The sequence below is a fragment of the Trifolium pratense genome, linkage group LG6, assembly GCF_020283565.1.
Source record: "Trifolium pratense cultivar HEN17-A07 linkage group LG6, ARS_RC_1.1, whole genome shotgun sequence".
Taxonomy (NCBI): Eukaryota; Viridiplantae; Streptophyta; class Magnoliopsida; order Fabales; family Fabaceae; genus Trifolium; species Trifolium pratense.
Window position 1 is genome coordinate 37,587,855 of NC_060064.1, and position 12,921 is coordinate 37,600,775.

The 12,921-nt window shown below is 31.3% G+C and overlaps 1 protein-coding gene and 1 pseudogene across 1 annotated transcript; one reads left to right on the plus strand and one right to left on the minus strand.

Moving 5' to 3' along the window:
- Positions 1–2,279: 2,279 nt before the first annotated feature.
- LOC123889087 (histone H1-like) lies at positions 2,280–3,646 on the minus strand. The gene is made up of 2 exons (XM_045938285.1): positions 3,352–3,646; positions 2,280–3,240 (listed from the first exon to the last, which is right to left on the minus strand). Exons 1-2 carry the CDS (start codon positions 3,571–3,573, stop codon positions 2,482–2,484), a joined length of 981 nt encoding a protein of 326 aa, XP_045794241.1. The 5' UTR covers positions 3,574–3,646; the 3' UTR covers positions 2,280–2,481.
- Positions 3,647–6,524: 2,878 nt separating this feature from the next.
- Positions 6,525–7,085, plus strand: LOC123888286 (annotated as a pseudogene).
- The last annotated feature ends 5,836 nt before the right edge of the window (positions 7,086–12,921 follow it).

Here is a 12,921-nt window from a genome sequence, read left to right on the forward strand (position 1 = left end):
TAAATAAGGAACAAGTAAATAGGGAAGTGGCCAATACTACACAGAAAAACTGAATTTTGAGAACATGAGCAAATGTTTGATAAAACACTTCAAGCAGCTTTACTATACTGAAAACGGGGATTATAACATGGATAGTAAGATCCCATCTAAAAAATAATAAAACTATAATTAAACATATTCCTATATGCATATAAAATAAGATAGATAAGAAAACATGAAGTGTCCAATTGTGGAGTATCACTAATTACAGCATTCTATCCATGTTTCTGAACATAGGGGAATGGAAGGTAATGTCATGAGATTATCAGATCCTACAAGCAGTGTTGCCAATAGTTGATATAGCGGCATTACAGCGTAGCGGAATTCGATCAAATCTTTATTGTTCCATGATACGCTAGTTGGTACAAAATTTTGTCATATAGCAGTGTTGCATAGCGGAACTTGAACAAACTGTTATTTTTCACAATCCGCAATTGACAATGCTACTTGCAAAGAAACAATTTTGACAACCATGTTTCACATTACTCTAAGCTGGAGTTCATAAACAAAGTAAAGACTAAATAGAATAGGTGAAACTGTTGATAACAAATGTTCTTCGTAAGCAATCAAAGTTTACTCATCAAATAAGTTCAAGATTGTATACTTGAATGGTTTAAATATCTAACAAACTCAGGAATTTGATGTAGTCACAGATTGGAGTTAAGTAGTCTGACCTGTGTTAACTGAATCACATTCAGAACATAAATATTGTCCTCTTTATAGCCGAACTTCAAATTCATTTAAATCACAGAACAAGGAAGTGACCAACTCTAGTATACTTGATAGATAGATAGATAATCTGAATTTTGGAAACAGGAATGTAGCATGTGTTTGGATTTTCGTTTGGCTCACATTCTTGTGCACCAACGTCTGAATTTTGTGAAGCTGCATTTTGTAGGTTCGGTGTAATTGTATGTTGTGTTTGCCCTTGGATGCGGTTCCACAATACCAAAGCATTCCAAATTGCACTCCAAGTAGCTTAACAATAATCATGTGCAATCCTAATTATTGGCAAAACACCTCAAGAAGCTTTGCTAAATACTGAAAAGTGAAAAGAGATAGATTGCAATTGCATCCTCTGGTAAAACTTCACTCCACAATCCCAAGCCAATCCAAATTGAAATATCACTTAATTTTATTTCATGTTTAACTCAATCTAATCTTTGGATATCCTATAGACAATCCGGCGTTTATTTAATGAAAGAATCTTAGACATGTTTTTTATGTTGAATTGTTCAATAATTTCAAACATGTTAAGGTCAACAATATGCTTCGACTGAATCCATGAAAACACCAAACAACACTATTTCCTTTAAATTCTCACTATTAAATTAGACAACAATCCAACAAATGCTGCAAAAGAGGCATAAATCTAAAAGAACACTTGCTTGAATTATTACATGAAAACTCCAGTATGCAAAGAAATCCCTTTAACTTCTATACCAAAGATGCATAGTTAAGATGCAACGAACAAGATTCTAAGAAAATCAATGGCAAATCCACTGTAAAATCATAAGCCAATTAGGGATTTTATACCAAAATTGCAACAATTAGGGATTTTATACCAAAGCTGCATAGATTAGGGATTTTATACCAAAGCTGAATAGATGAGATGCAACAAACAAGATCACAAGAAAATCAATGAAAAAACCATATCCATTGTAAAATCATAAAGCCACCATTTGTAGATTTTGTACCAAAGCTGCATATAGATAAGATGGATGCAATGAACAAGATCCGGAGAAAATCAATGACAAAAACCACAAATCCATTCAATTGTAAAATTATGAAACCAGCATTTAGGGATTTTGGGATTCAACACCAAAGTTGAATAGATAAGATACAATAAACAAAATCTGAAGAAAATCAATGACAAAAACAACAGATTCATTACATTGTAAAATCAACATTTAGGAATTTTATACCAAAGCTGCAAAGATAAGATACATCAAACAAGATCTGAAATCAATGACAAAAAAACCAGACTCGTTCCATTGTAAAATCACAAAACCAATACTACTAGTTAGGGATTTTATACCATAGCTGCATAGATAAGAACAAGATTTCACGAAAATCAATTGACAACCAAAGATCAATTGCATTGTAAAATCATAAAACCAACATTTATGTATAATTCCAAAATTGAATAGATAAGATGCATTGAACAAGATCTAAAGAAAACAATGAAAAAAACCACAGATCCATTCAATTGTAAAAAGATCTAAATAACAACACAAATCTAAAAAATTTCTAGCTTCATTTCATTTACTATTGAATCAATAACAAGATAATACAAGCTAGAAACTGTGTACCCAACAATTTAAAAGTTTAAAGTTTAATAAAATCAACATCTGTAAAACCTCAACTACACCGAATAACAAAGGAAAAATTTACAGCTAGCTAAGCTACAAACAACTAGCTTCCTAAACACCCCTCCACAATTCACTTTCTACCCCCCCTCTTAGCCGGAGCTGCCTTCTTCGCTGGCGATTTTGCCTTCACCGCCGCCTTCTTCACCGGAGCAGCCTTCTTCACCGGTGTGGCAACCTTCTTCACCACAGCAGGCTTTGCCGCAGCAGCTCTTCTCCCAGGTGATGTCCTGGTCGAAGTCCGAGAAGCCTTCACCGGCTTGGCAGCGGGCTTGGCCTTCGTAGCAGGCTTTGCCTTAGCGGGAGCTGCTTTCACCTTAGCGGGAGCAGGTTTCGCCTTAGCGGGAGCAGGTTTTGCCTTAGCTGCCGGCTTCGCCTTGGGAGCAGGCCTAGGCTTACGTTTGGGAGGCAAAAGCGTCACCGGTGCAGGATGCACAATAGCAGCACGTCTGGGAGCCGGCTTAGCCTTAGCAGCTGGCTTAGCTTTAGCAGCTGGCTTAGCCTTAGCAGCTGGCTTAGCTTTCTTAGTACTAACAGGAGCAGAAGCCCTAGGTGTTGGTTTCTTGGGCTTGGGCTTGGGCTTAGCAGCAGCGGGCTTTGACTTAGGCTTAGCAGCAACAGCTGGTTTAGCAGCAGATGACTTAGGTGGTAATTTGTAAGATCCTTTAACCTTAACAAGCTTATCAGAAGCAACAAGCTTCTTGATCTGAACAAGTAAAATCTTCTTGAAGTTCGATGGAAGCTGATTATGCTTCTCTTCAATGAACTTCGCAATCGCATACTGACTCGAACCGTTTTTCTCCTTCAACGTAACAATCGCATCCTTCACCATCTGCAAAAATTTCAAACAAATTCAAATCAGAATCAGAATCACGATTACGAAATTACGAAATCAAATTTGAAAATGAGATTAACGATTACGAAAATTGAAGTTCGATTATACCTCTTCGTAAGGAGGATGAGTGCGAGCGGTCTTAGCAGCTGGCTTCCTCGGCTTAGGCTCCTTAGCAGCTTTCTTCGGCTTGGCGGCGGCGGCGGTGGTGGTATCATCATCAGCAGCAGGTTCGTCAGACTCATTGACGACAGGAGGTAAAGTGTCGACGGCGGCAGTTTCGTCAACGACGGCGGTTTCTTCGACGGTGACGGTGGGTTCTTCAGAAGCCATAGCTTGAAAAATGAGAATGATGAAAAAAAGAGAATGGATATGCTTATGGATCTACGAAATTTTAGGTGTGTGTAAAATTGACGAAAATTACGTGGTTTATATAATAATTTGAATCAAGAACAACATCCAAATGCTGAAACGTGATTGGTTAATTGGACGTGTGCAAGGATTCAGCTTTTACTCAAGTTTAAATGTCAACCCTTGGATTTAGTTTTATCGACGGCTGTTGTTCCCTTTGGTGGAAGCATATATGGGAAAATTTTTGGTTCAATAAATGGTTGTTGGTACTAGTAATTGTTTAGGTGTGCTTTTAAGCTCGAATCATTTTATTATAACTTTTTTGTTTCTTTATGAATTTTAGTGAGGTTTTTTTAGTTTTGTAGATAATTATGTGAGCTTTGTAATGAGTATTTGAGCGTTTTAAATGGTTTAGTAATTTGGGAGTAATTTGGGTTTTAAGTGACATTGGTTATGATTAGGGTTTCTTGTGATGGTATCATGGTTTTTGACAAATTCAGAGTAATGCTTTGATGTTGGATGGGGTTTAATCATCATATGTGATAATAGGTTAACTTATGATTCTATTGCATCAAGAATTATGAAATTCTGATGAGATTTGAGTACCTAACTACTGATTAGAAGGTTACTAAGGTTGAACAAGTTCTACCAATGAACATAGGTTATCATGTTTAGTGTATTAAAAAGTGCATTTCTTTCCATATTATGTTAAAATTGTTTGTGATTAATTTGCAGATATATGGTATTGCTACAATTCGGTGGTGTTTTATGTGCATTATATTTGTTTTCCTTTGAATTTTTCAAAGTCAATTATAGTGGTATATGTGATATGTTAACAACTTAACAAGTAGTATTCATTTGTATGTGTATCATGACTTTTGAGTGAGCAGTGTGATTCATTCTTTCTTAATAATCTTGATTAATTTTCTCTTAAAATTACTAAGAATTAAAAATTGGTAAAAATATAATATCATCAAGAATTTCAAAGTATGAGAAGAATCACACTTCATTTTTCTCTTGTTCATTTGTAATTTGGTTATCACTATAGGATAATGAAAACCTAAAAGTGTGTATTCAAAAAAAATGAGTCATTTTACTATTTAATCGAATGTTTTAAAAATCGAACATAGAACGACAAGATAATTGAGTTATAATTCAACTACTTTCGACTTTTTAAATGAGGGTAAAATTGTGATCGAACAGCTCAAAACACTAAATCGTTCAATTTTTTGTTTATGGATCAATCAGTTGCATTATTTGATTTGATTCGAATTTTCAATCCTTGAGTCAACATGAGAATGTCTGAATTTTTTTTATACGAGATTGGGTTGCCTCATAAATTGGCGACTCTAGGAGTCAATCTCAAGTTTTTCATATGAAAGAGAGTCGTGCTACCAATTATCCCAAACATATCATGTTGGTGATTTGTTTCGATTTTTAAAACTTCGACATTATCATTAAGAATTAAGACAATGAGATTTATTGTTATTTTTTGTGCAATTGACGATACATTTACCATAATATAAATTACACTTTACCCCCTTTAGCCTCAACTATGGGATATTATTACGCTACATGAAAATTTTGCATATTGCTTCGTAGTTGAGATCAAGAGTAGTTTATAAACAACTTAATGATACATATTTTACAAAGGACATAACAATAAGGACAACGGGATCACACAAGGCCCCGAAAAAAGAAAGATAATGTTCTATTTAAAAAAAAAAAGAATAAGAGATATGTATTAAAGAATCTCTAATACTCCAAAAATAATTTATCTTAAACTTTTTAAAAGGAGTATTATTTTGCATCGCAGGAATCTTTCAAAAAAAATTCTTAAACTTTTCGGGAAAACGAGATTGACAATCCAAAATTTAATCAAAAGATGAATAGAGTTTGAATTAGAAACCATGTTCTTCCCCCCTTTCAATTTTACATACATCGATCAACTGTTTGGGCTCAGGGGTAATGAATTACTTTTAAAGACGAATTGTTTGAGAAACTCAAAATTTTTTATCAAATTTTACTTAACTCTCAACTGAACTCTGAATTTTCAGAGTTGCTCCGGAATAATGAATTACTCTTAAAAACGAATTGTTTGAGAAACTCAAAAATATTTATCAAATTTTACTTAATTTTCAACTGAACTCTAAATTATCAGAGTTCCTTTTATGAGTACCAAAGAGTTAACAAAAAACAAATACACCTTCTTATACTAATCAATCCAAAATAGTAGTGCCAAAGACTTAAAAAAAAATTAAGAGTAATACCAAAGACTTAAAAAAAAATTAAGAATGAAACTTGGTACTCCAAAAAATATTAATTATAATTTGGCCTAAATCTTTCTTTGGACTCTTAACTTATTGGCTTAATTAGTAAAATGGTTTCTTAAAGATATTTTTGGTTTCAGATTGGTCCTTTAAAGAAAAATGTCCAAATAGGTCCCTTAAAGAAAAAAAAGGTCCGAATAAGTCTTTTAAAAACATCTCCGTGAATCAGTTTGTCCTATTCAGACCTTTTATAGATGAATATGATAGTATACTTTTTGAACAAACCACCACTTTAATATTTAGAAGTGGAGCTCGTTACATTGATTATGAATGTATTGTCATTGCAAATATTCACAAGTGTCGAGTGCAGACGTTGAACAAAGAAGATTATTTTTTGAATGGGTTTTGGGTGTTGGTGATGGAGAAATTGGAGATGACAACGACGATGATTTAGAACTTGGCATTCCATCAGATTTATTGATTCCAAATTCAGGTGATCCTCTTGCTTCTATCGTTGAAAGCACTTATCCCCAACTTTTACAAGACATGAACGATATAACATATTTCCAAAATAGAGCTATACTAGCTCCTAAAAATTCAATAGTCGACACAATAAATGATTATATGTTGGATTTAATTCATTGTGAAGAAAAAACATATTTGAGTTATGATACTCCACTCACACAAAATGTAGACGATCAAATAGTGGATGATGTTCATACTCCCGAATTTTTTAACACGATTTTTACGCCATGACTTCTAAATCACAAGTTGAGACTTAAAGTTGTAGCTCCAGTTATGCTATTAAGGAATTTGAATCAAAAATTAGGATTATGCAATGGAACAAGACTTATTATTATGAGATTGGGAAAACGTGCTCTTGAAGGAAAAATTATTTCAGGAAGTAATATTGGTGATCAGGTTTTCATACCTAGATTTTCTCTGACACCATCTGACGTGAGAATTCCTTTTAAATTTCAACGGAGACAATTTCCTATAATGATTTCTTTTGCAATGACTATTAATAAGAGTCAGGGACAATCTTTAAAGCATGTTGGGATATATCTTCTGTCACCAGTGTTTTCACATGGTCAGTTGTATGTTGCAATTTCAAGAGTTACTTCTAGAAAAGGATTAAAAATATTGATCATCGATGACGACAGTGAAGATACGACTAAGACATCGAATGTGGTCTATAAGGAAGTTTTCCGCAATATAACATAATTTTCTTTGTATGAATATTTTTCCAAAATAATTGTTGAACTATCGTTTAATGTTACTCGACTTTTTTCATATACCTTACATTATTGGAATTATCATATCTTATTTAATCATTATATAACTTACAGCTAATCAGACTCGTGCACCGCACGGGTCGATGTTCTAGTTAGTAAAATATAAATATAGGTATCTAATTCAAACTTCTGTCCCAAAAAAGTATCTAATTCAAATTTTAATTTTTTTTAAAAAAAAAATCTATTTTTATGATTACGTGATATCTATGATTCAACTCAATCAAGTATGGACTATGCAAAAAAAAAAAAAAAAAAAAAAACTCATTCAAGTATGTCAAACACTCAAGCAGTTTGTTTTTCTAGGCACAAGTATGTCAACCAGTTTTTAAGATTAAAAGTAACCACTTGTTCAAAAAGATTAAAAGTAACCAATTTTTTTAAAAAGAAGATTAAAAAAAAAGGTATAAAGAAATATTTAATACATGATTTTGTTGAATGAATATTTTTTTTTGACTAACATTGAATAAGTATGTTTTTGCGACACAGCATTTAAAACAAAAGGATTCGATTACTTTCTTTTTTTATTGTTGTTAGATAATAGATACCATTAAATAATACTAGTATAGAATTAGAGATATTGTAGCAATTCATAGTTATCTAATTCAATTGAGTCAAAAAAAAAAAAGTTATCTAATTCAAAGGAAAAAGTTGCCTAAAAAAAGTTCAAAGGTTAGATTACCATTAAATAGTACTTGTATAGAATTAGACATATTTTAGCGATTCTGTTATGAATATTATTAGTGGATGTCCTGGCCCATGTAATTGGCCCATTATGTTTACCTATATATAGATACTATTTATCACTATATTGTAACCCTAATCCTAGTGGTGAATAACATACACTATTATTTCTCTCTTTTCTCTCTTCTCAATCTATACTATTGCTCCTATTTACATTAGTTTATAACACGTTATCAGCACGAGCTTACCAACTGAGGTACGCAACTCTTATTCTATTTTTACGAATCAAAAGTAATTTTTAGTTTTGATTATTATATGATTATGAATCGTTTGAACCTTGTATACTTATAAAGATCAAATAATAATAATAATTAAAATTAAATAAATAAATAAATAAATAAGCATCATTTCTTTGTGTATTTAATTGATTCGATGTTGTTTACGCTTCGTGATATCCGACATTTGTATGGTGAAGCATAACACTTTGATCATTAATATTACATAAAATGTTGATCAATTATTTATTTATTTATAATATGTATCTTGGATGTTTGATATTGTTTGAGTTTCGTGACCGACAATAGTCTGGTGAAGCATCATTATGCTTCGTGACCGACACCTATATGATGAAACATCGACACTTCGATCATCCAAAAGAACATAAACATGTTTATTTAATTTTGGCTATAATTTAGAGCCCTTGTTTTTAATTATTGGCTTTGCCTCAAATCTCCGTAAAACCTATTTTAATTTTATTTTGATGCGTACTGCTTCTTTCTGCTAAAGGTATGTACATGAAGGCTATTTTAATTTTATTTTGATGCATACGTCATATCCACCGCTTCACTCTGCTATAAAACAACACTAGTATAACTTACCCGTGCATTTGCAAATGCACGGGTTAATGTTCAATGAAAAATATAGATATTTTTTTTGACACATGAAAAATATGGATTATTAAATTTTCAACGATCCCACATAAAAACATCAAAACCCACAATTTTACATAAATGAATTCGTTACGATTTTGATCAGTGGTTTTGGACTAATTTCTTTTGGCCATCACATATTTTGGCCACATAAGTTTTGGCATCATTGATATTTTATGACGTTTCAATTTATATGAATTTGTATAGTAAAACCATTGCTGAGAAAGTTTCAATCGGTTTGTTTTGGCTTCCAGCAACCTTTTATTTGGTTTATTTCAACTGTGTTGTTTATTTGAAAAAGAAAAAAAAAACAATATATATGTCTGGACATGCTCACAGAGAAGGAATATACAATTTTCTTTAATTGTTTCATTTTTGTAATTTATTTAGTCTATATATGTCAAAAGAAATATTTTTATGCATCCATGAAGGATTGCAAAAGAGATTGTTATTCTATCATAAATACATAGTTCCTGAAGAACTTATCAGTTTAACTTTACTCTCTATGAATTCCAGAAGAATTCAATTATATAGTTCCTGAAGAACTAAGAAATTTAATCTATGAATTCCTGAAGAATTCAACAAAATTAGTTCCTGCAGAACTACAAATTTAATCCATGAATTTATGAATAATTCAATAATCTTAGTTCCTGAAGAACTTACAAAATCTCAATTTTATTATGAATTCTAGAAGAATTCAAGAACTTATAAATTTAATTATGAATTCCGGCAGAATTCACTAATCTAGTTCCTAAAGAACTTAGAAAACTCAATTTTTTCCCCTCGTGAGTTCCGGAAGAATTCACTAATCTAGTTCCTGAAGAACTTATGAAGTGTCACCATATTATGAATTCCGGAAGAATTTCAATAATCATGCATCCCCGATGGATTGCACATAGATATGATTTTATTTATTATATAGTTCTTGAAGAACTAATAAAATAAATTCTTTTTCTCTTCAATGAATTTCAAATGAATTCAATATTTCTATATCCTTGAAGGATTGTAAATTGATAATGATTTATTATCTAGTTCTTGAAGAACTCAATGGTTGATAATAATCTTTTGTATTTTTTATTTTATATGAATTTCAGAATAATTCAATAGTCTACGCATTCCTGAAGGATTGCACACAAATTATTGTAAACCAGAAGTTTACAAGTCATATTAAATTTATCTTTGGCAAGACCGGTTGGATCATCCCGGATTTTATGATGCAAAAAAAAAATATAGATATGTATTGAAGGGCCCGAAGTTCCTTCATTCTAATAATTTTTTATGTGTTACTAGCTCCCAAAAGAAATTGATAATTTGAGAATATGAATCATTTAGACAATTTGTGACTTGAATTGATGCATCAACTAAATTGGTCACATGCATATTTACTCACAACCAGAAGTTTGTGAGATTATTTTCTCAAATAGTTTTGCTAAGATCTCATTTTCTAAATTCTTAGAAAATATTTGATAAGTATCGTATGTCAATTGAAATTACTATGAAACATCCGGTAGTATGTTCATACAAAAAAATGGACTTAAGATCCATTCTTTAGACGTCTAAAGTTAATTACATGACTGATACTTATGAGATCATAACTTCTAATTTATATTTTGGGAACATTCAAACATGTATATTGAGATACTAATTCGCATCAAGCCAACTAGTTATTATAAAGTTCTCCCCTAATTTACAATTTGAACTTTGTTTATAAACATAATTCCCATATAAGCATTTTTGGATGTGTTGTGTATGTGCAATTGCTCCAATAGAATGCATTTAAACGGTTCTTAAAGAATATTGGGAAAATGTATTTGATATGAATCTCCATCTATTATAAATCATCTTGAGCCAAAAATTGGAGAATTATTTACAGCCATGTAGGCTGATTTTCAAGTGATGAATTAATTTTCCCAATATTAGGGGGGAGAATAAGCAGCTGAAAAATATGAACCAGAAGTTCACATGAATCACTTGAAATAAATTAATGTTATTATCTCACATTGATCCTCATAGTTTGAATCAAATGTTCAAAAGATAAATCATTTGCAAAATTTATGAAATCAACTATTAGCTGCTAATGCTCCAAACAAAATGGATGTCCCAGTTGGACAATCTTATATTGCAAATCAGTATTAACCACCCTGAAGTGTGGTAGATCAGTCGGTTCCAACGATAAAAATCCTCAAATAAGAAAATGAGATAAAAAGAAAGATGACCCAAGTGAGGATATGAAAACTTCAAAAGAGTATTTGACATAATTGAGTTTTAAGTTCCAGAAGAACTACTCAAGTACCTGAAATTTATGATAATAAAGAGATCTTGACGAATTATGTCATGAATGAAAATTATGTCATGAATGAAATATGATGGAACCGAAAGTAAGTCAACGTTGACGATATTTTATATATAATATAGCGCTATTTGTGAAAGGAGTTAATGAGGATCATGAAATAAATTCTATTGAGAATTATAGACAATGATTGTCTAAATGAAAACGCAATTGCTACGTAATTAAAGTCACTTTGCAAAGTGAAGATTTTTGGACCAGCAGTCCATACACCTGAAGATGTAAAACATGATGAGATACGAATTAATTTTCGTGTGAATAGAAAATGTTGACATACAAACATTAAAAGCTTGATTTTTTTATTCAAGCATATTGGTAAAAGTTTGCCATTGAATGTGAAGAGAAATATTCACCTGAAGTGAAATCAAAATCCTTCTCTTACTTGATTAAGTCTTACTTGATTAAGTTTATTAACACATGGAAAATTCAATTTATTTGAAAAATGTGTCAAAATATATTTGTATGGCTCACTTGTTAGTGTGAATTATATAAAACTCCATGAAGAATTTAATTTCCACGAGACATACATTTCAAACTATCGAAGAGATGACTTAATGAAATGAATAAGTCACTTTGGAAATGAATTTGTTATATGATGACATAAACTCCTGAAGAGTTCTTGAAATCCTTTGATTAAAGAAAAGTTTGAAATGAAATATATTTGATATTAACAAATATAATTTATTGTCACTTGAAGTGAACAAATATCATTTCATGTCGCAAGAAAATGATCACTTACTTGAATTGGTCTTGAAGGACCATATTTTAGTTCAATTGAGAACACTATTGCATTTTGCTAATTATGTATGTGATGGTATCAATAAACTCAAAGATATTTGAACAAAGTCAAGTATATAATTTGTATCTTAGAGATACAACAATATCATCCGATTATGTGGAAGTTTTAACACTACATTCAGAAAGTTCAGAGTGTGGTTTTGTTGAAGTTTGTGATTCTACACATACAAGAAATTTGAAGAAGATAATACTGCATCAACAGCTAATTCAGAGAAGATTATATTAAAGAAGAAGAATCAAATCTTTCTACAAAGTCATCATCAAGTAAAGCTTCTGATCAACTATATTGAAGATTAATTGCTCTTATTCGTCTCAGATATAATTGTCTTCATGAGGGGGAGATATAATTGTGTTCTGCACTCTTTTTCCCTTAACCATGGTTTTGTCCCATTGGGTTTTCCTGGTAAGGTTTTTAATGAGGCAGTTCAAACACAAAGGATGTTGTATTTTTCCTTCACTAGAATTTTTTTCCCACCGGGTTTTTTCTAGTAAAGGTTTTAATGAGGCATATCCTCGATGGACATCCAAGGGGGAGTGTTATGAATATTATTAGTGGATGTCCTGGCCCATGTAATTGGCCCATTATGTTTACCTATGTATAGATACTATGTATCACTATATTGTAACCCTAATCCTAGTGGTGAATAACATACACTATTATTTCTCTCTTTTCTCTCTTCTCAATTTATACTATTGCTCCTATTTACATTAGTTTATAACAGATTCATAGTTATCTAATTATTATCTAATTCAATTGAGTCAAAAAAAAAAAGTTATCTAATTCAAAGGAAAAGTTGCCTAAAAAAAATTCAAAGGTAAAAGTCTGAGTAAAACAAAGTCAATGGAAATGTGAAATAGTTTGTTTTTTTGTTAAATAAAAATGTAAAATAGACGAGCCTTGAAAAATAATGAGATTCAATTAACTTGGTGAAATAAAAATGATATTTAGTAATTTAAATATAGTACAAATATTTTTTTCAATTAAGTTATGTTTGCATAGACTACTTTAT